Source organism: Thermothelomyces heterothallicus (genome assembly GCF_042370625.1).
Source record: "Thermothelomyces heterothallicus CBS 202.75 unplaced genomic scaffold P884_scaffold_7, whole genome shotgun sequence".
In the NCBI taxonomy this organism is placed as follows: domain Eukaryota; kingdom Fungi; phylum Ascomycota; class Sordariomycetes; order Sordariales; family Chaetomiaceae; genus Thermothelomyces; species Thermothelomyces heterothallicus.
The window spans coordinates 62,295-86,046 of record NW_027192568.1 but is presented as its reverse complement, the minus strand read 5'-3'; the positions used below and the strand labels follow the sequence as shown (position 1 = coordinate 86,046).

Here is a 23,752-nt window from a genome sequence, read left to right as displayed (position 1 = left end):
CCAAAAAAAAAAAAAGTATAACAACCGCGTCGGCGCCGCTCCATGTACGGAGTAACGTAGACACATCCCAACTGACCCGGCACTTGAAAACCACAGCATATGAGCTGGTCCTCTTCATCCAGTGGGGGTCAATCCCTTCGTATGCCGTCGCGGCAGATGTCGGGAACAAGCAGTTCTACTTGATGATGTCTTACAACATGTATGCCCACCCCCCTTTCTCTTCCCGTCCCGTCGGACTCTCTTTTTTTGGTGTTGTTTCTTGGCTGCAGCAATACGGATATCCTGGATGTGTGAGCCGTACAATACGCTAACCAGAGACAAAACCGCAGTGGCGCCGTTGTGGGCAGGACTGTCCCCCCTTGGCTGTCCGATCGGCTGCTCGGCCCACTCAACGCCACCATCGTAATGAACGGTTTCACCCTCCTCGCCGTGCTGGCAATATGGTTACCTCTCGGGGGTTCCTCTGTTGCCGCTCTGTTCGTTGTGGTTGTGCTCATGGGCATCGGCACGGGCAGCTTTGTCCCACTCGGCGGTAAGGGGCTTCTTCTTCTTCTTCTTCTTCTTATTCCCCCTCCCCTCACCCACAATGCTGCATAACACGGCTTCTCATTAGACGGATGGGTGTGCTGATATGCAGGTCACCACAAGTCTCGTGCATCAATGCGCTCTGCAGAAGCGACAACGCCGGAACCTGGCTGGGATCCGTATATAGCATCACTTCGTTCGCGTAAGTTGCGCCACCCATTGTCGAGCCCCTACAGAACATGCACGCACACACATACACACATACATCTAACACACGTACACCGTCTTCCTAACCTGACCCCTTCCCCCCCCATCCTTAGGACGTTGATCGGGAACCCGGTATCGGCCGCCATCCTCACCCGTTACCAACCCAGCGGCCTATTGGTTTTCCTCGCCGCCGTGCTGCTGTCGGGGATGATCAGCGCGGCCGCCCTCCGGTGGCTGTCCCACGGCCGACGGTGGCTGCTCAAGGCTCGGGTCTGAGAGGTTTGGCTGCAACGAGCGAAGCGGGCCAACAACCACTACGGATGGCCCGGCCGAGCTGGACGTGCGATGCTCAAGGGGAACATGCCTGCGCGACACAACAGCGTGCCTCTGCGGAGCGTATACTTCACACATGCACACACACACACGCACACACGTTGAACACGCTAGTTAGATGCCGCCACAGGCGCTTTTTTTTTCTCAATGTGCCTCGCGCCGGGCGGAGGGGAGAACCAGGAGCTTGGCGCCGAACTCCTTTTTCTTTTTCCGTCGAGGGTGGAGAGGAATCACGACACGCCTTGCTTCCGTGCTTCCCGTGAACATCTTCTTGTGCAGGGATGGATGCTAGTTACTTTTCCGCACGGCTGCATGTCTTTGAGCGAAGCTGATCGGAGAGCAAGTCACACAAAGTACGGAGTACTGTACGGAGTACACCATGGATCGTAGAAGGGGAGGCGTGTTTTTTTCTTTTTCTTTCTTTTCTTTCTTGTCTTTCTTTCTTTTCTTCCTTTTCTTTCTTGTCTTTCTTTTCGGGCAAGCGGCGGATTGCTGGCCGCGGAATCGAGGCAGACGGAGCTAGCAGAAGGCAAACAAAAAAAGCAATACCGATGGGTGGGCTAGCTTCTAGTATCCTGTACGGATGGATGTAATACACGTATGTAGTTATACGGGAGCGGTGATCTGCGAAACCCCCGGATGGTGACGCAGCAGACCCAACTCCTCGGTCTGTGTGACACCACGCAGCAGGTACTGTGTTTTTCGGAACAGACGTACTGCATACACACACTCACGCCCATGTATTCCCTCACTTGCCACGCTAGTGGTTCAGCTCGGGGCCAGCTAGGGAGTGGGCGGACGGCAGTCCCTACCTACACTACGCTAGTATACAAGTATTCCGTGCTGTAGGTATGTACACTGCACTCGCTACAGTGTATGCAAATACGAAGTACACTTCTTAGATTCCGCCTCGGTTCCACGCCTCCCCTCCGTATGCGGTATCGATCAGACATTTCCCATGCATTCGGCGAGATCAGGAAGTCCGTTGTCTTGCGAGGAGGTGGATGGTTTGTTGGAAGCCGCGGAAACCGCAAGCGCTAGCAACTCCCCCTCCCACCCTCTCCCTTCACCGACCTTGTGAGTTCTGCCAGTCCCTATCACAGTCCAAGTCTCCCATGAGGCCTACAGGACACTGTGATTAACCTCTCTTCCTCGTGGGCGGGTGTGTGTAAAAACACAGAATGAGGGTTTGCCCGGCTTCGTTGAGCTCATTCCTGATTCGGACTCATGTATGGACTCGATCACACCGAGTGCTGGACCTGACTGAGTCCGAGAAGCAATAGCGTATCCGTGCATCCGAACCGTGCGGTCACCACAGAGAGATGGGTCGAAGGTTTTTTTTTTTTTTTTTTTTTTTTTTTTTTTTTTTTTTTTTTTTTTGGGAGGGGGGGGTTCTCAACTTGATTGTCCAGATGATCATTGCGTAATAAACTCAGGAAGAGAGAACGCCCATTGTCCCCTCCGCCTGGGCCTCAAGTTCAGACTTCGGCGCTCCCCGAATCTTCCGAAAACAGCGCTTTGGTACCGGGCTCCGCATTCCCAACTACCAGTCCGCAGAAAAAAATCATCAACGCATCGTAGTCAGTTGATAGCTGCCTACAACAAGCACTTGTATGAGATAACCTCGGGTGCCGTGCTGGAAACCACGTTCGCATTCCCCTTCAGAGGAAAAATGATGAGAGTGCTCGAAGCCCCTCACTGTAAACTCCAGCGGTGCAGATGCGCAAAGCTGATATTGCTGCTTGGTCTCCCAAGAAGGGCAGAACAACGTTTGGCCTTCTTCACCAGTTGACGGGTAGCGGCTTCCTGTCGGGTTCCTATGCCTGGAGGCAGCTGCGGTAGGAGTCCATGGTCAGCAAACGCGATGAACGGCCATGAGGCATGGGGGCCGGATGATCAGAGCGTACCCAAGAAAGTCACCGTTGATGCTGCCGATGGCCCACATCTCGCCGACCTCGGTCCGCAAGCCAATGATCCTGACCCGCACGTGGGTGCCCTGCTCGATGACGATGTCGGCGTTGTTGGTGAACTGCGCCGGGGTGGCGCTGGCATCGTATTGGATTTCGTCGGGCATCAGCTGTGCCGTCTGTCAGTGGTCCAAAGACTCATCCTCTCCGTCGCGAGTCGAGTCGATACATACGTGCGACGAAACAAACAGGCGCAATGGCCCGGCCTGGGCAAAGAAGCCGTGTGGGTTCACCGTCTGGGTGATGGCATCGATCTAGTCGGGTCAGCGAGAGACGAGCGAGACCGCATGAGGAGTCCTCAGTCCTGTCCTACCACTTCGCCTTTGAACGGCCGCCAGACCACGGCGCGATAGCCCACGGTAAACTCGGCCAAGCCGCTGCCGGGGAGAATGCGACCTTCGGACACATCGAAGGTGTCCATGATGGCGATGATATAGTAATCACCGGCGCAGGTTCCCTCGACGTCCTTGACCAACTTCGTCGTCACCAGCTCGTGCATGTTCCGCCCAAAGTAGGACGGATGCAGCGTGACGCGCCGCTCGAGATTGTGGAGGAAGAACATTGTGATCGGTCTTGTGGGATAATCGATGATCTCGTTGATGGTCTCGTCTCGGCTAACGGAATGCTTCCCGCACTTCTTCGCCCAAGCAGGGAGCTGTGAAACGCGGCGGTGGCCTTTTTTTTTTCTCGTTTCGCGACGCAAAACGAGAGAGCGAATCGAGTTCGACGACGTCGGCAGAGCAGCGATATTCCGACCTGGAGATCAGAAGTCAAGGCACAAGCACCCCCACATTGCTTGCCCTTTCTTCTTCTTTCTTCTGTTCGTTTCTCTTTTTTGCCTCGCTCTGACGAATGCGCTGTGTCTATACTGCCCGGCGAAAAATCAAGACCCGCCGTGTTTGACGCGCCGGCGAACAGTCGGGTTTGTTCTTGGGCGAGGCTGACGCATGCAGAAGGGGAGAGAGAAAAGGCTGCAACACTCCCACGATCGCCCAGGTTTGCCTGCGCCGAGGAAAGTTGGCGGCTTGAATAAGCTATTGGTCTGTGCGTGTGCGCGCAGGATCAGGAACGGTACTACAACCTTACGGGGTACGTACCGTACATACATACATACCTGAGGTGGGTAGGGTACGGAATAGTGTACGGAATAGTGTACGGACGTACTCCGTACTGCATGTGTAGTGCGCAATGGCGCGCTTGCGGGTAATTACACCCGTACTGCGGTCGGGGTGCATGTACGGAGACCTCCGTAAATTAATCCGTCTGGCGAATGTCAAGTGAGCTTTGGATGTTCAGGCAGGCTGCTGTGCGACTACCCGGTGGTTAGTTGCTGACTAATTAGTTCAGGACTACCACCTGTCTCCCGACAGGTGGGGCCAAAACCCCCGGACATACCAATATAGCCAGACACATCGCCACCAAATTTCCCATACATTCGCGTCTTTACAAAAGGTACTATCAAGTTCAATTACCATCGTAATAACAGCCTCAAATAGCTACAAATAGTTCAATTGTAAACTAGGCTCTAAAAAGCTCAAAAACGTAGTAAAATTTAATTCTACCCGGTTATAACTAGTCAAACAACAGGTTATATGACTTACCTTCGTCTCCCTCTCCCTCTATATTATACCCCCTATCCCTATCACTCTTAATACTCTTAATTATAATAATACCTTCTCTTATACCTTCTCTTTTAGCCTCCTAGTAATAGTTATTATCTTCTATCCCTTGTATTATTACTATAGACTTATAGGTATATTACTTCTTAAACCTCCTAATGTCCTTAATAATAGCTATATATAGAGACTCCTTCTTACCCTTAGATAGAGATAGTAATTTAATATCCTCTTCCTACCTATCTTTACTATCTATAAAGTCAAATCTGTCATCGTTATTATTGTTAATTAATATTATAGTTATACCGCCAATCTATATCTTAGGACATTTAGGGGATAGGAGTTTAACTTCTAATAACGGCTTAGCTAACTAGGGGATTAGGACTTCTTTTCTATCTCTAAAGTTAAAGAATACTAGTAGCTAACGCTCCTTTGATAGAACCTAGAGAGGGTCCTTATTATTAAGAGGAAGATAGTTATTCTTGTTAGTCTTTTCTAAGAATTTAGTAAAGGTTACTATACAAAGGTAATACCTATTAATACTAGGAATCTTATTCTCCAGGTGCCTTTTCTAGACTTTGTATTCCTCCCTATACTCTTATTTAATCTGCTTAATAGTAATATAGGTAGCTTTTCGGCTAATATCTTAAATTACCTTAGCGCTCTTCTAAGCTTAGATCTTCTAAAACTGTCAAATCTATTAGATAGTTATACTTATTATAACCTCTCCTATTAGCTTGATAAGTTAGCCTTATATTTTCTTAATAGATAGTATAGCTAGATAGGCTCTCTTGTCTTTAATGAAGTTATTTAGATATTTATATATTAGTTAACCTTTATTAACTATTAATATAATATCCTAAAAGTGTTCTTATATTAGTAAACTAAAAAGCTTAAGATATTATTTTTAAATATAGTTAATACCTTTTTTTATATATACCTATTACTTATTATTAGGAATTATGGTAAGATATCAAATACTTATATTAGATAATACTTTCTCCCTAATCTAGTCTATTATAATATATTGGTTTGGTAGAAAAAGACTAGTCTTTTTAAATCTTACTATAATATTTTGGTATTTGAAACTAGCCTCCTAGATTTCCTAGAATCCTCTAATAAAGTCTACCTAGGTAAATGTAAGATTACCGTTTTAAACTACTTACTAGAGACGTCATTAATATACTTCCTTAAGATAGTAAAAGACTCCTATATCTATTAGCTAGATAAAGTATATTAAATAGGGAAGGAGGAAGATAATAATAATATCGAATAAGAGGTAATATTTATAAAGTTTAAGGTTATAATATCTTATAAAGTTATTTAGGATAAGTAGTTAGTATATATATTCTTCTAATAGTATAGATATATAGACTAAATCTTTAGGGGTAATATTATCTAGGTTAATAAAGTATATACTAAGAGTAAGACTATAGTTATAATAGTTATAACTAAACTATTCCTTAAAGCTTATACTATATTACTAGAACTTAGTATAGATAATAAAGGAGTATTTATTAAAATGTTATATCTAATCTATTATAATCTTAGTATTATTAAATACTATCTCTAACTTATAGAATTATATCTCCTTATTAAGATCTTTAATATCCTAATCTTCTAATAGCTACTATTTAAAGATATAAAATATTAAAATAATATCACTAATAGTATTTCTAGCGCTAATTATACTTATTAACTCCTAGTTATAAAGGTCTAGAATCTCTAGCTAATAAAATACTATAGTTAGTATTCTAAACTAATACTTAGAAAAGAGGAAAATACTAACCTTCTTCTTCTTATCCATTTTAACTATCAAGATCTCAAACCGCCTATTTAATATTATAAGTATATACCTAGTCTTATCTATATTCTAATAGCTAGATATAGTAATCTTAAAGCTTTCGATAGTATCCTTAAGCTTATTAAAGAACATCTCTAGTTCTTCTACCTATTACTTAGCCAAGAGTCGGTTTACTTTGACTAATTTAAAGAATATCAGCTAAAACTATAGATAATCCTATTTCTAACGTAACTACTAATACTTACTAATAGGAAGGTAAGGAGGATTATAACGTACCTATAAGTAGTTAGTAGCATCTTAGAGAAGATCTTTGGTAGCAAGAGAACCAGATTCGATAAGCCAGTACACGTATCCTTCGAGGGCGGAATCTTCGTCGTTTCGAAGCAACCAAGGTCTTCTAACTACATTACTACTGGTAGCTAGAAGTCTAGTATCCTTTAACGACTTCAAGTGCCGGCTAACCTAGGTTTTTCTAGTCTTAAATAGCTAAGCCGCGTGCTATATACTAGGTTCCTTTCTATGGGGTAAGCGACTAGTTCGGTGGCGAGTTTGAGCGGCAAGGAGCCATTTGGCGGCCCGTATACTAGCCGGTTCTTGGATTTGGTCAGTTAGAGGCATCGTATATAGGAAAGTGGTTGAATTGGGCTTGTGGCAGTGGTTATATCTTCGAGTATAGGGAGTTGACTAGTAAAATTGGACGTGTATTTGGACGCGTACCTGTCCGGCCGTATCTAGGCATCCGGGGGTTTTGGCCCCACCTGTCGGGAGACAGGTGGTAGTCCTGAACTAATTAGTCAGCAACTAACCACCGGGTAATAAGGGATGTCTGGAATTGCTGAGAGTAGCTCGGACTCCGAGGAGCGTGCTGTCGACCGAGAGACGTGGGATCCTCTGAGGCATAACTAGAATCATCGAGTGATTTTGGAGCTCTTTCTGCTCCCTTGCACAAGCTGAAGGGCACAAACGCCACAGTTTGGGGTTCGGGACCACTACGAAACAGCAATACACATGTATATATAGTGTGTAGCGATAAAAGTCGATTTTCTTTATCCTCGAGATCCCACGGTCACGTCTTGGTTTTGAGAGGAGTTGTCATGTCTAGTGCTCATCGACAATCTTTTCGTGGGGAAGGAAGCTCAGACGACCCGCCATCCGAGGCACAAAGTTTTACAGAGCTGCTTTGCCAAGCCAGCGCCGCAACTTTAGCAGCAGAGCATTGCCCTATCCCGACTTCATCATACTCTTTGTCTCTTTGCTCCTCACCCGACCCAAGCAATTCCAACGTAACCCAACCTGACGCAAACTTGGCCAAACCTCGCCAAACCTTTTTCCTGTGTTTTCCTTTCCTCTTCTTTTTTTTTCTTTTACTAAATTCCGATCAGCTCCCGACGCTCACTTGGAAAACCCGCAAGTTTGACCTTGCAATCAATACAGACGCTGAAGACTCCCAGGTTTTCCACGGACACGCAGACGCAGAGGCAGACGCAGAGGCAGACGCCTGCAAACGCTCTAGGTGGCATGTGCTAGGCCTGCAGCCGTTGGATGCGATACCAAGTACGGAGTACAAGCCAAGAGGTTCACGCATACTCTCTAAAACCAAGCCCTCTCCTGACATCCAGTGACTTCCCGTCGCCATGTCCTTGAACCTCGAAAAGCAGCTCACCTTCGTAAGCCCATCCATCCCCTCAGCCCGCACCGGCCCGTTAGCCCCGCAGGCGAGAGGTGCCCGCACCCACCATACCACGGCGGTCTCTCTATGATACACACCGCGTGTCCAGCAGCTAACCGTAGTCCAGTATGGTGCATATCACCATAACAATGTGAACGTGGCGATTCACATGGTCTGCGTGCCGCTGATTTTGTTTACATTTTTCGAGCTCGTACGCACTACTACTGTTTCCTCCGCCCGCCCCTCGCCGCGGCAATTATGTGTTCTGACCAGGCGCAGCTTTCCAACTACGGCCCCTTCTTCACACTGCCGTCGTGGCTGCAAATACCCTACCTTGAGCCGCATCTGGGGACCTTTGCAGCCATGACATGGGGAGGCCTTTACCTGCTCCTTGAACCCGTCGCAGGAGGCGTTCTGGCCGCCATCTGCCTCGGCGCGGCAGCCGGAACCAACTATCTCCGGCTGCAGGATACCGCCAATGCCAACAAGATCTCCCTTGCCGTGTTTGTCGTCTCCTGGATCGCGCAGTTCATCGGCCACGGCAAGTTCGAGGGCAGGGCCCCGGCGCTGCTTGACAACCTCTTCCAGGCCATCTTCCTGGCCCCTCTGTTCGTCTGGCTAGAGCTTCTCTTCATGCTAGGCTACCGCCCGGAGCTCAAGAAGCGCGTCGACAAGGCCGTCCAGATGGAGATCGCCAAGTTCCGCGAGCGGAAAGCGAAGAAGGCCGAGAAGGCCCAGTAGCCGGGCAGCAGCTCTAGAGCCCCCCCGTTCAAGAGGAGACCGATGCCTCGGTGGCCAGAACATGTGCACAATACGACGCAACGGTTGTCACTAGGCGCGAAGGCTCTGGAACAAGAACGTCCGCCGGGACTGACCGCACATTTTCCTCCATCGGCCGGAGGTGCAGGAACTGAGACCTTAGGTTCAAAGTCAGAGGGCTGTCTGGGAGTTGGGCAAGCGAGATGCCAATCAGCAGCCCCCATGGCAAAACGGATTTGACATACGGATATGCGGGCTGCCATCTATCAGCCCCAGCTTTGACGAATGAAGTACCAGGTATACTGTGGATGGGCAGGCAAGCCAGAGAGAAACGGCAGTGTTTAGGACACGTTGATGGCAAAGAAACAACCGCAGTTTTAAAGAAAAAAAGAGTTCTTTTTTTTTCTTGTTCAAGTAATCGCAATAACTACAATAGCCAACATGAAACCAGCGCAGACATCAGTCATCGTATTAGTGTGCTATATGGATTACAGCTCTGTTCTGAAAGCTCAGTAGGTGTCTTCGCCGGGTCCCATATTTTTTGTTCGACGCTCAGACCGCGTGTTTCGGGGCATCGAATCGTCTTTCAAAGAACAAAGACGGATTACATAGTCCTCGACTGACAAAGACGACGACGGAAAGAGCTGCCAGCATTTAAAGCTTATTTATTTAATTTTTTTTTTTTTCACCACGACGTTGCCGAAAGCTGCGACTTTGACGCCCAGCTCAGACTCCCAAAGGAAGTCCTCCTCATTGGCAGAGACCAGCAGTTTGACACCTTGCCCGTTTGCGAATGCGCTGTCGCGCTGCGCGTCTGGAATCGCCCCACGTTTAACCCTCTGCTCCCGTCTCGCGCGAACCAAACGATTCCAGTCAGTCCGATATCATCCACCCACAGCAACCAACCTGTTTCTCTCGCGACCAACGAATTAGCGACACCCGATTTGAGAGAGAAAGAAAGCAGAGTCCGAAACAATGGACATTCCCCTCCAGTGGACGCTCAGCTATCTAAAAGGCATGCTCCCTCTCCTCCCCCCCCCCATCCTCGTCCCGTCTCGCCGCCGCCGGCGGACCGCTCGACACGAAACTAACCTCTTTTTGTGAAAACAGACACCCTACCTCCGGATCTCGTCATCTTTCTCGGCAACGTCCGCGCAGCGCTCCTGCACCCGTCCAGCCCGGTGCACGCCCTGCGCGCGTCGGCGTCGACCCTGCTGGCCGAGATGGGACCGCTGCTGGTGTCGGCCCTCGACGCGCTCGCCGCGCTGATCGCGTCCTCCCCGACGGTGGTGGCCGCCGCCGCGGCGGTCGTCCTCGCCGCGCTCGTCCTGCAGCTCCTCAGCATCGTCCGGCGCGTCATGCTCTTCTGGACCCGCCTCGCCTTCCGCATGCTCTTCTGGTCCGCCGCCGCCCTGCTCGCCTCCGCCGTCTGGCAGCGCGGCGTCGAGAGGAGCGCCCGGGACGCCGTCGTCGCCGCCAGCCGCCTGGCCGGCTGGCTCGCCGGCGCGGCCGACCTCTTCTGGCACGAGTACGAGAAGGCGCGGGAGGCGCAGGCGCGGGCGCAAGCGCAGGCGCAGATGCAGTACCAGGCGCGGGGCTATCGAATGGCGGGTCCGGGTGCCGGTGCCGGTGCCGCATGGGGGGCCGCGGGCGCTGGGTGGCCATGATTCTTACTTGACATCTTGTTTATCTTTGTAATTCTCGGGAGCGAGGAGAGGAAGGGAAAGAAAGAAGGAAAGGGAATCAAGGGTGTGGTCAGGATAGCGCGCCTAATGATGGTTCTTTCTTTTGGAAAATAGGTTTCGGATCGGCGTCTTGGAGGTTTTTTTTTTTTTTTTTTTTTTTTTTTTTTTTTTTTTTTTTTTTTTTTTTTTTTTGGGAACATTTGTATGGGATAGAGAGCTCCAAGATTTCGAGCCTTGCCGCGCATCTACACCATAGTCGTTCGGAATAACATCGACATGATCGCAAAAGTCCGCGGGGAGAGAGAGAAAATACAAGCACAATTTTTGTGATCCGGACGCCGTCGCTATGCAAATCACCTTGGGCCGTTGACCGCGAAAACGAATCCAACGGTGCCGAAACATCAAGCCTGTCTAAACAATCATTTGTTCCCCGACCCTCCCCTGAAACGAAAAGGAAAACAAAAATCATTCATTCGTCCTCATCGTATTCCTCGTCAGCCAGCTCTTTGGGCTCCTGTGCCTCGTGGAACTGTATACAGTCGTCGATGTAGCTGAGAATCGCCTGCACGCTGTCTTCATCGGTGCTGTCGAGTTTCAGGTAGCTGACCATGCTGAAGCTCTCAATGAGGTTGGCGACGGCCGCATTCAGCTGCTTGAAGGTCGCGCCAGACATGATGGCGTCCTTGTCCGTGGGGTCCGCGCTATGGACGTCGACTTTGACTTTTCTCCGAGAGCGATCTGCCGGGTCGTCCTCGAGTAGCGTCGTATCCGGCACGAGGAACCGCTTAAAGTCCTTTTTCCGCATCTGGTCCTTGAGCAAGTCCATCTTGCTCAGGATGTTGAGGTGCGGTATCTCCAACATGATCATGGCGCTCATTGCGCTGAGCGACCCGGCGAAGTACTTTGCGCGATCGATGACGAACGTGGCATCGAGAAGGTACGCGGCGCATAACCGCATGTCCAAGGCTCCCGCCTGCGTGAGGAACTTGATCAGGGTTGGGACTACGGGGACATGGGTGTAGAGTTCGATCTGGCCCGGCATGTCGAAGATGACGAGATATTCTTCCGTCAGAGACTCGAGGGCTTCTGAAAGGAAATCCAGGTTCTCCATCAAGAACTCGAAGCAGTAGAGCAGCCCCCCGTTGGGGCCAAGTTTCAACTCGTCCATCACATCCTCCAGCGAGATCAGGTCTTTAATGTCGAGGTCTGGCGGGTGCTCGAAGTGCTCGGCCGCAGGATCGAGGTTCACGTAGAACGCGGAACGGCGGTTTAGCCGGAGGTGCGTAATGAGGCTTGCGCAGAAGGTCGACTGTCGGTCTCGCCGTCAGAATCCTCGCAACAGATGCTGTGGGAACAAAGCGCGATATACGCTACCTTGCCTACCCCCGCGGGGCCCATAACCATCACGCCGTACTTGCTCATGACTGAGAGGTGCTTAGTTTCTTCACGGCGCTGTGGAAGTAGCTGGAGTAATGATGATTTCGGGGGACGTGCTTGTTCAACGTGCCCCTCAAGTTACATGACTAAACTTCAGAATTCCGCCTGGCAGAATTTCCCAAGGCGGTGACTGACTAACCAAACCTCAAAAACAGGTACGGAGGTTGTATGTATGTATGTACCACATCGAGGTGCCCGCTTCTCTGTTTGCCTGGCATCGCACTCGACCTCTTGATGAACGCGCCTCATGTACTAGTACTTTTACCTGTTTTGTATTGCTTCTCAGACATCAAAGCTCTCGTTTTGGCGTCCCGAGTATTTCACAATGGGCGATTGCGACCGGCGACTCAGATCTGTCTTCCGGCAGGGGTTATGTAGTGTACGGATGCGGACTGGCCTTGCCGTGTTCCACTCCTTGAGTCTGCCCCTCAGTGGGGAACCTCGATGGCTGGTCTGCAAGAGAGGGGCGGAGGGGCAGCAATGGCGCAATCTGACGAGCAGAGACATCACCAAGACGGCAAAGCGACGAGCCATGCATGCTACAGAAAATAGGATCAGGTCGGCGTTTGAACATCAGCGGGACATCGGGGAGGTCTCGGAGTACAACGTTCGGAGTACAATCTCAGCCTATGGACAGCCGTTCGGATAATGTACCAGCTGCATTCGGCGATAATCGGCTTCGCAGAGAGCCACCCTTGTTCCGGTCTCTGTACCAGTGTTCTAGGTCGCTTCGAAACCCGAGTAAAAGTCGACAGGATTGTCCCGTGTTATTTTGTGTAGCAGCCACTGCTCTTGGTGGTCCGGTACCCCGCCGTCGCGCCTTTTCGCAGCATCCTTGCAGCGGTGAATAATCCCCGACGCTCGGCCATTTAGTTTTGCTCGCTGGGGACCTCGCCAAAATTCCTCAAATACTGCCACCCTTCCCCCCCAGAGAGTTTTGCGCTTCCCCATTTTCTTCCACGCCTCAGACACTTCCCTGTGCTTCCCGTCTCCGCTGCACTCAGCCGGCCTTGTTTGGTGATCTTCTTTTGAGTTTGCAAAAGGTGAGCAAGAAAGCCTCTGGAGCTTCAAGGATCATTCGTGGGTTTTCCTACCTCACCCTGGTGACCGGAACCGGCTCTGTTCTGGCTTCCCCGCTCTTTGCCTCTCCGGAGACTGGAAATCTTCCACACCCCGTCGCGAGATTGCCCGGCGCGGAGGATGTTATACCAATCAATCCTTCCCCTCTCAGCTGCTCCTGTCCTCCATTGGACTCTTGCCCTCCCCTTTCCCCTTCTTTTGAACGATTTGTCCTGCCCAGGCACTGCCCCTCCATAGCGTGCCTGCCGGAATTTTCTTGCCGAATAGCGGCTAAACCTTCTCTCTAGATCGCTCAATCCCCCCCCCCCCTTCCCCCAGAAGTCATAATGGCTGCCAACGGCGTCAACGGAACCGACGGGCCCGCGAGGAAGCACTACAACGAGGGCACCTTCCTCTTCACCGTAAGTCCAGTCTTTCTCGGTATCTTGGTGTCGCCGTCGCTGACCGCCCTTCGCAGTCCGAGTCCGTCGGTGAGGGTCATTCCGACAAGATCGCCGATCAGGTCTCGGATGCCATCCTGGACGCCTGCTTGGCCGAGGACCCCCTCTCCAAGGTTGCTTGCGAGACGGCCACCAAGACCGGCATGATCATGGTCTTTGGTGAGATCACCACCAAGGCTAAGATCGACTACCAGAAGGTCGTGCGTGAGACCATTAAGGGCATCGGCTACGATGACTCCTCCAAGGGCTTCGACTACAAGACGCTCAACCTGCTCGTCGCTATTGAGGAGCAGTCCCCTGATATCGCCCAGGGTCTGCATCTCGAGGACCGCCTCGAGAACCTCGGTGCCGGTGACCAGGGTATCATGTTCGGCTACGCCACTGATGAGACTCCCGAGCTCTTCCCCCTCACCCTTCTCTTCGCCCACAAACTCAACGCTGCGATGGCCGCTGCCCGCCGTGACGGCACCCTGCCCTGGCTCCGTCCCGACACCAAGACTCAGGTCACTATCGAGTACAAGCACGACAATGGTGCCGTGGTGCCCCTGCGTGTCGACACCATTGTCGTTTCCGCCCAGCACTCTCCCGAGATCACCACCGAGAAGCTGCGCAAGGAGATCCTGGAGAAGATCATCAAGACCACCATTCCGGCCAAGTACCTGGATGACCGGACCATCTACCACGTAAGTAGCAAACGGCGTCCGACGAGGCGGATTGACGCATACTGACAACACGTAGATCCAACCCTCTGGCCTCTTCGTCATTGGCGGCCCCCAGGGTGACGCCGGTCTGACCGGCCGTAAGATCATCGTCGACACGTACGGTGGCTGGGGTGCTCACGGTGGTGGTGCCTTCTCCGGTAAGGACTTCTCCAAGGTCGACCGATCGGCTGCCTACCTCGGCCGCTGGATCGCCAAGTCTCTCGTCGCTGCTGGTCTTGCCCGCCGTGCGCTCGTCCAGCTCTCGTACGCCATTGGTGTTGCGGAGCCTCTCTCCATCTATGTCGACACTTACGGCACCTCGGAGAAGACGTCGGAGGAGCTTGTCAAGATCATTCGCGACAACTTCGACCTCCGCCCCGGCGTTATCGTCAAGGAGCTGGATCTGGCCAAGCCCATCTACCTCCAGACGGCCAAGAACGGCCACTTTGGCACCAACCAGAACTTCAGCTGGGAGAAGCCCAAGCCGCTCAAGTTCTAAGTGAGATACAATATCGCAGAAGATTCAACTTCTCTCTGCCGATATGATCTCGCTCGTCCTTTGGACGATTCCTTGTTCCTCTAATACTTTTTTTTCTCACGGCATCTGGACGGATAAGCATTACTGGCGTACGGTTCTCAACAAACCTGGGTGGGCGGATAGACTTTATATCCCTGTCGTTTTCCACGTTTTGCTTGGGTGTCTTTTGGGTTGTAAGGTAAAAACGCTCGCGTGATGATGGTGTCTGGCGGCTGTAGGGGAAAAAGTCGATAGTCTTCCAAGTTTGGCTCCCCTACTTTCTCTTGCTCTTTCGCTGGCGGAAGGGAGTACGCCTCGGGATTTTATTCTGCACGAATGGTCGAAAAAGAGATTCGCGCGGCCACGGCGGGGGCAAGTTACGGGCGGTCGGCGTCTTTCAACAAAGACAATGCGGGAGCCAAAAAGGCGCCAATTTCATGACATTGCGATACCCAATGGGGAACGGCTTACACGGGCACAGCAAATCGGCGTTTTGGGGGAAAACAAAAGAACTTCAACATCTTTTCTTTTCCTGGATCATTGGACGTCGATACAGATCTTTTTGGCTTGGCGGGGGGCGAGGCGGAGGCGTGTCGGCGAGTCTGGGCCTAGGAGCCATGGGATCCCCGGAGCAGGCGAGGGAAAGTAGTGGTTCCTTGGTTGGGGGGAGATGGATCGTTCGATAGCGGCCGTACCTGGTTCAGGGAATTGAATGAGGCTTGCCATCAAATTGACTCACTCATGGAATCCTTGTGAAGACGCTCTTGCTGTTGTATTCCCAGTCGCAGATATTGGATGTCATCTAATGACAGCCGAGGGCGACTGGGAGCCGTACAAGCTGCTTGTAGCTCTCCATTACGATATAAAGCTTGTGCGTCCAAAGACATTGGATCCTCTTGTCACCGGAGTCTTTCCGCCATCCATTACCGGTCCTCATCACAGATCGGCTGACTGTTCACTCGCAGTAACTTCAATCTCAGTTCCCGACATGGATTGCCGTTTCTTCGCTCGGAACCAGGCCTCTAGGCCAGAACGAAGGTTGTGTATGACTTGGCAGTTTAACGCTAAACCGCCATCGGAGCCACAGTAAATTTGAGATAGCGCTGATCGTTTTGGAGAATATCAAACTGTAAATTTACCTCCAGAACGTGCAGTGGCTGGTCGAGGGGCGGCGGATGTGTAATCAGACTGCGGAGAAATTGGCCGATGACTGCCCTTGAGAACGTATCACGGCAAGGCTTGATTGAGTAGTGGAACAAAAACGCTCGCAAGTGTCCACATAACGTTGCCCTTACTATGTATTGTACGTATACTACAGTACATACTGTGGTGGATTTTCATCCCGTGAAATCGCCACGTCGATAAGCCCCGGTTCAACTGATCCATCCAGGGGACCACAGGCTCGAGCAAGGGCACTTCCGTGTTCAGAAACGCACAGGGTAACAGACAACTGAACTGATATCCGCTCTCATAAACCACGCCTTCCAGCTTACAATGGGTAGCCACCAACATTGACTGTCCCAGCCAAATCTTTTGGTTTAGTGTCCTGATTCATTCCTGGGTACATTCCGATTGTGACTAGTGTACTGAGTTTTTACACTAAGTTCCTAATGTAAAGGCCGCCGCACAACAAGCCGTTCAAGAGAGCGCTTGCGGGGCGGGCCAAAGAACTGGGGTTCGTGCCGAAGCGGGGTGCTCCGATAAGGCACCGAGACATCAGACGAAAATAGAGTTACGAAGTGAGATCGACTTACTTGTAGGGTCCTACTTGTAAAGCAGACACATGTGAGACAGAGTCGACGATGTTTCCGTTATTTGTTCCTATATCCACTACGTAGTGCGCAGCGTGGTATGATCTTGAGCCAGTTTACAACGCCCCTAACATTTGACATCGGCAACACCGACCCCGGCTGCAGTCTCGAATCGAAAAAAAAAAAGGCGAGGTTGATCGATCTGCATTGAACGAAATCACTTGCGCGGAGCTGTGGGCCCCTCTCTTGTCTTCCATCCCCACATTACCCCGTTGGGGGGGATTCCCCTGGCTCTCACTCGCTTCTGTGGCTCCCTTTGGTTTCCGCTTTGGTGCAAGGCCCGGCGGTTTCCCAACTTTTCTGGCTCGCGTTGACGCGACCCTGCCCGGGTTCGATTTTCTTTTGGCGCAATCTCGCCTTTGGTCACCCACTCGCTCGTTCTACATACCCCCGAACCCTACGCCTCTCGCTCAGATCTCCCACGAACCTGCGGCTGCTGCCTTGCCCGACAACGTGTCAAGCCTGGTCTCGAGACGACGCACCTCCGATTTATGCTGTAATTGACCGGTTTTGGCTCTTGGTATTCGGATTAGGTCCCGAGACCCCTTCTCCCCCCCCCCCCCCCCCCCCCCCCCCCCCCCCCCTTTTCGGTTGATTGCAGACCGCAGCACCGTTTAGAGGACGCATCGCTTCCTACCACCTGAGACTCTCTGGTTTCACGGCAGGCGCATTGTTCTCGTCGGCGGGAACGGGCAGACCATCATTACCGGTCAGTCAGAGAGGCATTACATTCGCGTCTCTCCCGGCAGGAGCAGGGGTAGCGTCGAGGGCGTCGGGCCCGGCATCCCTCCGTTTTCCGCTCACGCCCCCTTGGCGACAGAACCGCCACTCGAGGCCTGTTAGAAAAAAAGAACATCCGCCATGGCAGCCATGGAGGCCGCGAACGCCCACTACCACAGTGGGCATCAGCAACCGGGCCCACCGCTCCCAGCTTCCCCAACACTGACGAACCCTGACATGATTCTCCCGGACTACGACCGCAGCGATTCCCCTGACCCCGATCTTGGGAGCTCCCAACATGCGTCAATCATGATGTGGAAGAACCAAAATAACTCTACGTCCGCTTCCGATATGCACCAGATGTTCGTCGCGACGGGTATGGCCGGGTCTCGCCCATACGGGCCGTCTGGCCCGATCACACCCACTACGCCCATTATCTACGGGAACGGGACTCTGCTGTCGGATATTGGGGAGGTCACTGAGGTTGAGAGCACGGTCGGAAAGCCGTCGCCTGGGCGAACCAAGTCGAGTTCGCGGAGATCGGGATCGACGACGCCCGAAGGAGGAAACGGCGCAGCTTCTCGGTCTACACCTACGATCACCAACGCAGCCATGCTCAAGAAGAAGCCCAAGCGGGGTTTGAACCCCAAACATGAACGCCGGTCTAGCATTGAGAGCACCAGCACCATTACGAACGGGGATCATGCTGCGGCTTTCGCGGACTTTGACGATTCCGTCAGTGTGGGCGACAGTGTATTTCAAGGGGACGACGAGCAGAGTATGGCGTCATCGTATACGGAGGGGACGCCGGCTGTCGAACCGGCGAGGTTGGGGGTTGCCAAGGGGGATAATACCGATCGGTTGTCCACTTACTCGGCCACTTCGCTGAGCCGGCGAGCAGAGGAGATTCTGGCGAATGCAAAGAAACGGCTTACGGTATGTGTAAAGCTCGCACATCGGCATGTCGGCTGCTGACAGCGCCCAGACGATGGAAGGCAACCTGAACCGTGCGCGGAGCTCGTTATACTACAACGCTCCCTATGGCTCCGACGGGTCAACGCCTTCTCCCCCTTACCAGCGAGCGTCTTCGGCGATGTACCCTGCAGCAACCGGCGCAGAGCCGAGCACTCCGCCCGCTAGCCACACCCAAGGCCACACGCGCATGTCAAGCGACATAGCCATGCAGAATGGCTTGCCTTGCCGCGTGTCCGTCCCCAGATCGCAGAGCGCGCTTGGGGCCGCCGGCGGTTACCGACAGCCGCTAACAGCGTCAAAGAGCGCCGATCATATTCGGGGGAATGTGGAGGTTGAATCCCATCGTTCTGTTCACCGAACCAGTTTAATTAGGGAAGCCGGCTTGAAACCCCTTACCGAGGACGAGGTTGCGCGACTCGGAGAAGCAGATAGCGAGAGCCAAAAAGCCCGACTCGAGGCATTTCTCAGCCCTCCCCTTGATAGCCCCTCGTATGGATCCTACCACAGCGACAATGGCACGAGGTACTCCCAAAGGTCATCATCTGCCGCTCAGATGCGCGATATTAAGGATATCAAGGAGCAGATGCGGGACCTGAAGGGCAAAATATCCAGCCTACGGGAGCAGGCGAGAGCTGACAGTTTGAAGAGGCGGAGTCTGCAGAGCCTCAGGACACCAAGCCCATTCACTCATTCACAGTTCGATCACTGGCATGCGGAGCCTCCGTCAAACAGGTCCTCCGTGGTCATTGCCGGGAACTCTGCCGACAGAAACCCTTGGAATGGCGAGGAGTCGAGCGTGGATGGTGATGCTAGGAATGCTGCGCAATGGCTAGATAATGGCTACGCCGCCGAAGGAGACACAGATTACGCTGACGCTGAGGAGAGGCTTGATCTCGACCGTGCGGACGGCCCTCGCCCCCTGCCTCCTTCAACACGGGCTGTGGAGACCGATGGCGGCGAAGAGGAGGATGTCTCGGACATGCAGACGGAGAACGGTGACGTTGATGACGAGCAGGAGGACACGGAGCAGGAGGAGGATACCTTTCACGACGCAGAGGACGCCGACTACCTGAGCGAGAGTGGGGAGTCTCTCTATCACGATACTGTCCAGCACCAGATTTCGCATGAAGACCGTGAAGACGCATTCGATTACGGGCATTTCTTCCTGCACAGCGCCATGGGGACCATGAGCCTGGAGAGGCGATCCAGCACAGACAGCTATACCTCGGAGGACTCGGTCGAGACGACGCGAGGACCAGTGGCAAGCGGCACGAGCAGCGACGAGCAGCGCCCGATGGTCGGCAGACGCAACAGCAGCAACTCAATATCTACGATCGACACATTCGCCACCGCTCATGAGGGCCGCTCCCTCAAATCTCCCGTCGGTTCCGACGAACATTACGGCGCTTCCGAACCCTCCTCCCGCGCGACCTCGGCCCAAAGCCACCGCCATCGCTCCGGCAGCACGGCCACAGCCAAGCGCCTCTCCCTTACGTCGGGAACTCTCCATCCGCCGACCTCGGGCTCCGCAACGCGGGACAGCGACGGCTCCATCTCGCCCATCGCTGAGGAATCTTCCGCCGCAGGCTCTCCCGAACACCAACCGTCGTCATCCAGAGCCGCCTCCCGCCGTGCCTCAGTAGTCCTTCGCCCCATCTCCGCTGCTGCGGCTACACACGGTCCCGTACATCACCGCCCTTCAATCTCATCCTTCGAGTCGGTTGGGACAAACCGCAGTTTCCCGCTCGTTAACAAGACCCGTTCCTCCGAAGGAGTACGAAAGGCAAGCAGCACCGGCGTCCTCACACCCCGGGACTCACCTTCACCTTCATCTTCGGCACCTGTGCCGTCGTCAGGCAAACAAGGTCAGCCTTCTGAACTGGGTACCATCGCGAGCAGGCTGCTCAGTGACGTGGAGCAGCATGCGATTGCTGAGGTTGCCAAAGGGGAAGCTGCAGATGGCGCCAATGGGATGAGCGACGGTGAGGTAGGAAGCATCGGCGCTCCGCGGCCGCTAGAAGCGCTTTTGCGTGAGGATAAATACCTCGTCGATCGCATCGTGGCCTGCCTCGGTCGGTGTGTACTGGGATTGACGGAGAACGGACGTGCGAGCGCCGAGAGCAGGATGTATCGGCGGCGGCTGGATGCGGCCAGAAGGGTGTTGGAGGGATTAGATGCCGTCTAATCTTTTAACCGCCATCTCATCGCTTGGGACTTTGTGTTCTTATTGCTCTCGATTTGCCTGTTCACCGTCAGAAGCGCAGGGTTCACTGACCGCTGGCGTCCCGCTGCGCCGCGTGAGTATGGAACTCGAAAGAAAAGAGAATGAAGCAGAAGGGAGAAATGGGGAGGGCGGGTGTTGAAAGGGCACCGATTTGTTTTACCGGATGACCAGGCGTTGCGGTAGGGGTATTACGATGATGATATGAGAGAGTGTGGTGGCGAAGACTGATGGCCATGAAGTACATGCCCGGGGGACGGGAGATGGGAGAGTGGACGAGGCGATGATGGCGAGAAGGGAAGTGGCTTTCAAGGGCACCACACCCTGAAACAGGGACGAGAAAAGCCAAGCTGGAGGGCCCGATTGCAGAGCGGAAGATGGTTTCACTCTCTCTGGTACGAGTGATGGTGTTGAGGCGGCCCAGACGGGAGCTTGCTTTTCTTTGCTCCGTGACGGTTCAGGAGAGGAGAAATGGTTCGATACCCCAAATTCTATTCCAGTGTATATTTTTTTTTTCCCAGGATATATCAGCTCCATAAGAGGACGAGACATTTGTTGCAGGACTTGTTTTTCTTGATTTTTTTTTTTTGGTCTACCTCCAGTAACGCACGATTTTCTACGCCATTGCGCACAATTCATGGAATGGCACCGATGTCCTTGAACCTTTTTCTCTCGCAGGGCCTTGTTTACTCAGCCCTTCTTCTTTTTTTCTTCTTTTTTAAACCCAAGTCACCGAATCAAAATTCAACGCACATGGAAGGAGGAAAAGAGGATAAGAGAGCCGGATCAACCGTCCTGGAAAGCCTCGTTCCTCGCTTTTTCGTTCTCCGCGGACGTCCCCTCGGGACGCGGCCGGTTGGCGATGAGACGCTGTAATACTTTTGTCAGCTTACGGTCAGGCAGGAGGGGGCCGACCGTACGTACCACCAGATTGCGCAGCAGCACGGCGATGGTCACCTTGCCGGTGCTGGGCACGTAGATGCTGGCCTTTTCCTTGACGGCGGGGCCGTCAAAGTTGCGGTAGCTCGAGAAGTTGATGCACACGGCGCCTTCGCGGATCAGCTCGGTGGGCACCTTGAAGTCCTCGGAGGGGACGCCCGAGATGACGACGTCGCTCAGCGGGAGCACGTCCTTGAGCCCCCAGCCCTCCTTGTCGTGGACCTGGTGGCGCGGGGCGCGGATGCCGCTGCCGCGGGTGAAGAGCTGCACGCCGTTGATGTCGACGCTGTAGACGGTGGCGCCGTCGTTGGCGAGCAGGGCGGCCAGCGGCCGGCCGTTGACCTCGCTGCGGTTGATGACGGTGATGGTCTTGCCGAAGAGGCGGTTGCCGTAGGCCAGGATGGGGTTGTAGATCTGCAGGTGCTCGAGCGCCTTGACGATGGCCAGCGGGGTGCACGGCAGGATCGACTTCTTGGTGTTGGCGGGCGGGTCGAGGAAGCGGATGTTGTGGTACATGTTGAAGAGGTGAGTGTGGCAGAGGCCCTCGACGTCCTTGGAGAGGGCGACCGTCTCTTGGATGTAGCGGTCCTGCTGCTGGTTGTTGCGCCAGATGGGGTAGTAGACCAGGATGCCGTCGACGGCATCGTCTTCGTTTGCGGCTACCACGGCCTCTTCAAGGCTTTCCTTATCGACCTTGCGGAGGTCAAAGTTGAAGCCGCTGCGGAAGAGAGGGTGGGGGGGAGGTTGTGTGTGTTAGAGTCGAACATGGAATACAGCGGCGAGATTCGGCGAGTGATGCTCACTTCTCCTCGCACGTCTTCTTGGACCAGTCGGCATACTGCCCCGCGGCAGGGTCGTCGTTGGCCAGGAAGGCGACCAAGGTGGGCTTGCCTGCCTCTGGGCTCTGGACGCTAGCCAATGTCTCCTTGACCTCTGCCAGGAGTTTCTTGGCTATTGTGTCGGCGAGGATGACCTTGCAGGTCTTGGGCACCTCTTGCGATTCCATGGCGTGGACGTGGTGCTGGTGGCCATGTTAGCTTTCCCCATTGTGTTAGGCCGTGTTCTTTTTTTTTTTTTTTTCGGGGCCGGGACTGAGTTGCGGCGTTTCGTCGCCTTAAGGTTGGGAACGCTTCAGAGCAATTGACGCTTGTAAGTGTACACACAACGCGGTCTGGGGTGACTCAACACCAAACCGCCGACCCAGGCTTTTCCCAGGCTTTTCAGAGGTAGAAGGGAAATGGGCAAAAGAAGAAACTTACCCCGCGAACCCCACTGACAACCCAAAAGTCTAACGAGGAATTGAAATTTGACTCGTGGAGTATAGGAGAAGGCGAACAATTTTGAGGAAGTTTGTATGGACCTAGTTAAAAACGAGCTAGAAAAAAAAACAGAGACTTGAGAGTGAATCATCCACTCCTGCTGAGAGATTTCGAGTTTAGCAGCCTCCGATCGGTAGGATACCCGGCGATTCGCAAACTACCGACCCCCTGCCGCGATGTGTTCTGCCGTGAAAATTTCGGGCGGGATGCCATGCGCTCAGGTGCCCCTCTTACCCGTTGAGGGTTAGCGCTCGTTTGCCGCTGAGAGATAGCGTCATAATCAACACTCACCGCCCGTCCCTTCAAGTTTACTGCCGCGGGGCAGCGTGGGGCAGCGTGGGGCAGCAGGGCGATAACGGCCTGTCAAGGTCTCTCTGGAAAGGCCAAGCAACAAGGCTCAACTGTATTGCCCGTACCGCCGGACAAGAGAGCTAGCTCATCAATAGCCTAGCTGTCTAACCAACGAAAAGGAAATACAGAGCTCTTGCATTGCTCTTTTTTCCGCCCGGGGTTCAACAAGAGCACGTGCAGAGGTACTTCCCGCAAGCTCAATATTTTTTTTTCCTCACCGGGAGCTACGAGTTGCCAATCATCGAACGGTCGCTCGTGTGTTTCAGACAGCAATTTGCCTCCGGGGTACCGAAAGCGGCAGTCTCTTGTTAAGGACAACCCTTGCGCCTCGTTCAGGTTATCCGTTTGCACGGCCCAGAGTGCCGGTCGGTATTGGCCATGGCTCAGTTCAAGCAGTGGGCGCTGGAATATGTGCTCTCGGACGATGAGCCTGTACAAAAAGAAATCACAAAAAAGGCCGCAAAAGGCAAGAAGTCGGCCGATACGCCTCGGAAAGTTATTCTCCCATACTGACTCGGCTTGCGTTTGTAGAAATCGAGACCTCCAGGGCCGGCAGCACGGTGGTGGGAAACTGGGCCGCTTCCGTGCAGCAGTGGATGACCACATCAAACACGGAGGATGATCAGATGGAGGACGGCGAAAATGGAGGAAGCGGGGATATCATTGCTCGGGCTAA

At 52.9% G+C, this 23,752-nt stretch overlaps 8 protein-coding genes across 8 annotated transcripts in view; 5 read left to right on the top strand and 3 right to left on the bottom strand.

The window, feature by feature from the left end:
* P884DRAFT_322397 (uncharacterized protein) overlaps nucleotides 1–1,459 on the top strand; it is a 2,591-nt gene extending 1,132 nt beyond the window's left edge. The window contains exons 2-5 of the mRNA XM_069445424.1: nucleotides 17–199; nucleotides 330–532; nucleotides 649–727; nucleotides 846–1,459. Coding sequence (XP_069298683.1) covers nucleotides 17–199; nucleotides 330–532; nucleotides 649–727; nucleotides 846–1,008 — 628 coding nt within the window. The 3' untranslated portion in view covers nucleotides 1,009–1,459. The remainder of the gene's footprint in view (nucleotides 1–16; nucleotides 200–329; nucleotides 533–648; nucleotides 728–845) is intronic.
* Nucleotides 1,460–2,882: 1,423 nt separating this feature from the next.
* P884DRAFT_298473 (RNA polymerase Rpb7) lies at nucleotides 2,883–3,594 on the bottom strand (the record flags this gene model as incomplete). Its single annotated transcript, XM_069444610.1, has 4 exons — nucleotides 2,883–2,898; nucleotides 2,973–3,142; nucleotides 3,206–3,286; nucleotides 3,346–3,594. 4 exons carry the CDS (start codon nucleotides 3,592–3,594, stop codon nucleotides 2,883–2,885), a joined length of 516 nt encoding a protein of 171 aa, XP_069298682.1.
* Nucleotides 3,595–8,071: 4,477 nt separating this feature from the next.
* P884DRAFT_257638 (uncharacterized protein) lies at nucleotides 8,072–9,284 on the top strand. Its single transcript, XM_069441164.1, has 3 exons — nucleotides 8,072–8,119; nucleotides 8,249–8,332; nucleotides 8,401–9,284. The coding sequence occupies exons 1-3, from the start codon at nucleotides 8,087–8,089 to the stop codon at nucleotides 8,860–8,862; spliced, it is 579 nt and encodes a 192-aa protein (XP_069298681.1). The 5' UTR covers nucleotides 8,072–8,086; the 3' UTR covers nucleotides 8,863–9,284.
* Nucleotides 9,285–9,605: 321 nt separating this feature from the next.
* On the top strand, nucleotides 9,606–10,547 carry P884DRAFT_240302 (uncharacterized protein; the record flags this gene model as incomplete). Its single annotated transcript, XM_069440173.1, has 3 exons — nucleotides 9,606–9,895; nucleotides 9,991–10,084; nucleotides 10,223–10,547. Exons 1-3 carry the CDS (start codon nucleotides 9,856–9,858, stop codon nucleotides 10,545–10,547), a joined length of 459 nt encoding a protein of 152 aa, XP_069298680.1. The 5' UTR covers nucleotides 9,606–9,855.
* Nucleotides 10,548–11,034: 487 nt separating this feature from the next.
* P884DRAFT_197372 (GPN-loop GTPase) lies at nucleotides 11,035–11,987 on the bottom strand (the record flags this gene model as incomplete). The annotated part of the gene is made up of 2 exons (XM_069438054.1): nucleotides 11,035–11,874; nucleotides 11,940–11,987. The coding sequence occupies 2 exons, from the start codon at nucleotides 11,985–11,987 to the stop codon at nucleotides 11,035–11,037; spliced, it is 888 nt and encodes a 295-aa protein (XP_069298679.1).
* A 1,421-nt stretch (nucleotides 11,988–13,408) lies between these two features.
* On the top strand, nucleotides 13,409–14,722 carry P884DRAFT_268507 (S-adenosylmethionine synthetase; the record flags this gene model as incomplete). The annotated part of the gene is made up of 3 exons (XM_069442204.1): nucleotides 13,409–13,483; nucleotides 13,540–14,205; nucleotides 14,261–14,722. The coding sequence occupies 3 exons, from the start codon at nucleotides 13,409–13,411 to the stop codon at nucleotides 14,720–14,722; spliced, it is 1,203 nt and encodes a 400-aa protein (XP_069298678.1).
* A 2,557-nt stretch (nucleotides 14,723–17,279) lies between these two features.
* Nucleotides 17,280–20,529, top strand: P884DRAFT_116738 (uncharacterized protein). Its single transcript, XM_069437122.1, has 2 exons — nucleotides 17,280–18,207; nucleotides 18,257–20,529. The coding sequence occupies exons 1-2, from the start codon at nucleotides 17,413–17,415 to the stop codon at nucleotides 20,429–20,431; spliced, it is 2,970 nt and encodes a 989-aa protein (XP_069298677.1). The 5' UTR covers nucleotides 17,280–17,412; the 3' UTR covers nucleotides 20,432–20,529.
* Nucleotides 20,530–21,025: 496 nt separating this feature from the next.
* P884DRAFT_290987 (uncharacterized protein) lies at nucleotides 21,026–22,863 on the bottom strand. Its single transcript, XM_069444083.1, has 4 exons — nucleotides 22,666–22,863; nucleotides 22,210–22,427; nucleotides 21,392–22,124; nucleotides 21,026–21,337 (listed from the first exon to the last, which is right to left on the bottom strand). Exons 2-4 carry the CDS (start codon nucleotides 22,410–22,412, stop codon nucleotides 21,254–21,256), a joined length of 1,020 nt encoding a protein of 339 aa, XP_069298676.1. The 5' UTR covers nucleotides 22,413–22,427; nucleotides 22,666–22,863; the 3' UTR covers nucleotides 21,026–21,253.
* Nucleotides 22,864–23,752: the final 889 nt, after the last annotated feature.

Bases quoted from the DNA above. Each gene is read 5' to 3' on its own strand.
- P884DRAFT_116738 (XM_069437122.1), top strand. From the start codon at position 17,413: ATGGCAGCCATGGAGGCCGCGAACGCCCACTACCACAGTGGGCATCAG. The intron at 18,208-18,256 runs GTATGTGTAAAG...GACAGCGCCCAG, and splicing joins ATGCAAAGAAACGGCTTACG to ACGATGGAAGGCAACCTGAA.
- P884DRAFT_290987 (XM_069444083.1), bottom strand. From the start codon at position 22,412: ATGGAATCGCAAGAGGTGCCCAAGACCTGCAAGGTCATCCTCGCCGAC. The intron at 22,125-22,209 runs GTGAGCATCACT...TCTCTTCCGCAG, and splicing joins AAGAAGACGTGCGAGGAGAA to CGGCTTCAACTTTGACCTCC. The intron at 21,338-21,391 runs GTACGTACGGTC...AAAGTATTACAG, and splicing joins TGCTGCTGCGCAATCTGGTG to CGTCTCATCGCCAACCGGCC.
- P884DRAFT_257638 (XM_069441164.1), top strand. From the start codon at position 8,087: ATGTCCTTGAACCTCGAAAAGCAGCTCACCTTC. The intron at 8,120-8,248 runs GTAAGCCCATCC...ACCGTAGTCCAG, and splicing joins TCGAAAAGCAGCTCACCTTC to TATGGTGCATATCACCATAA. The intron at 8,333-8,400 runs GTACGCACTACT...GACCAGGCGCAG, and splicing joins TGTTTACATTTTTCGAGCTC to CTTTCCAACTACGGCCCCTT.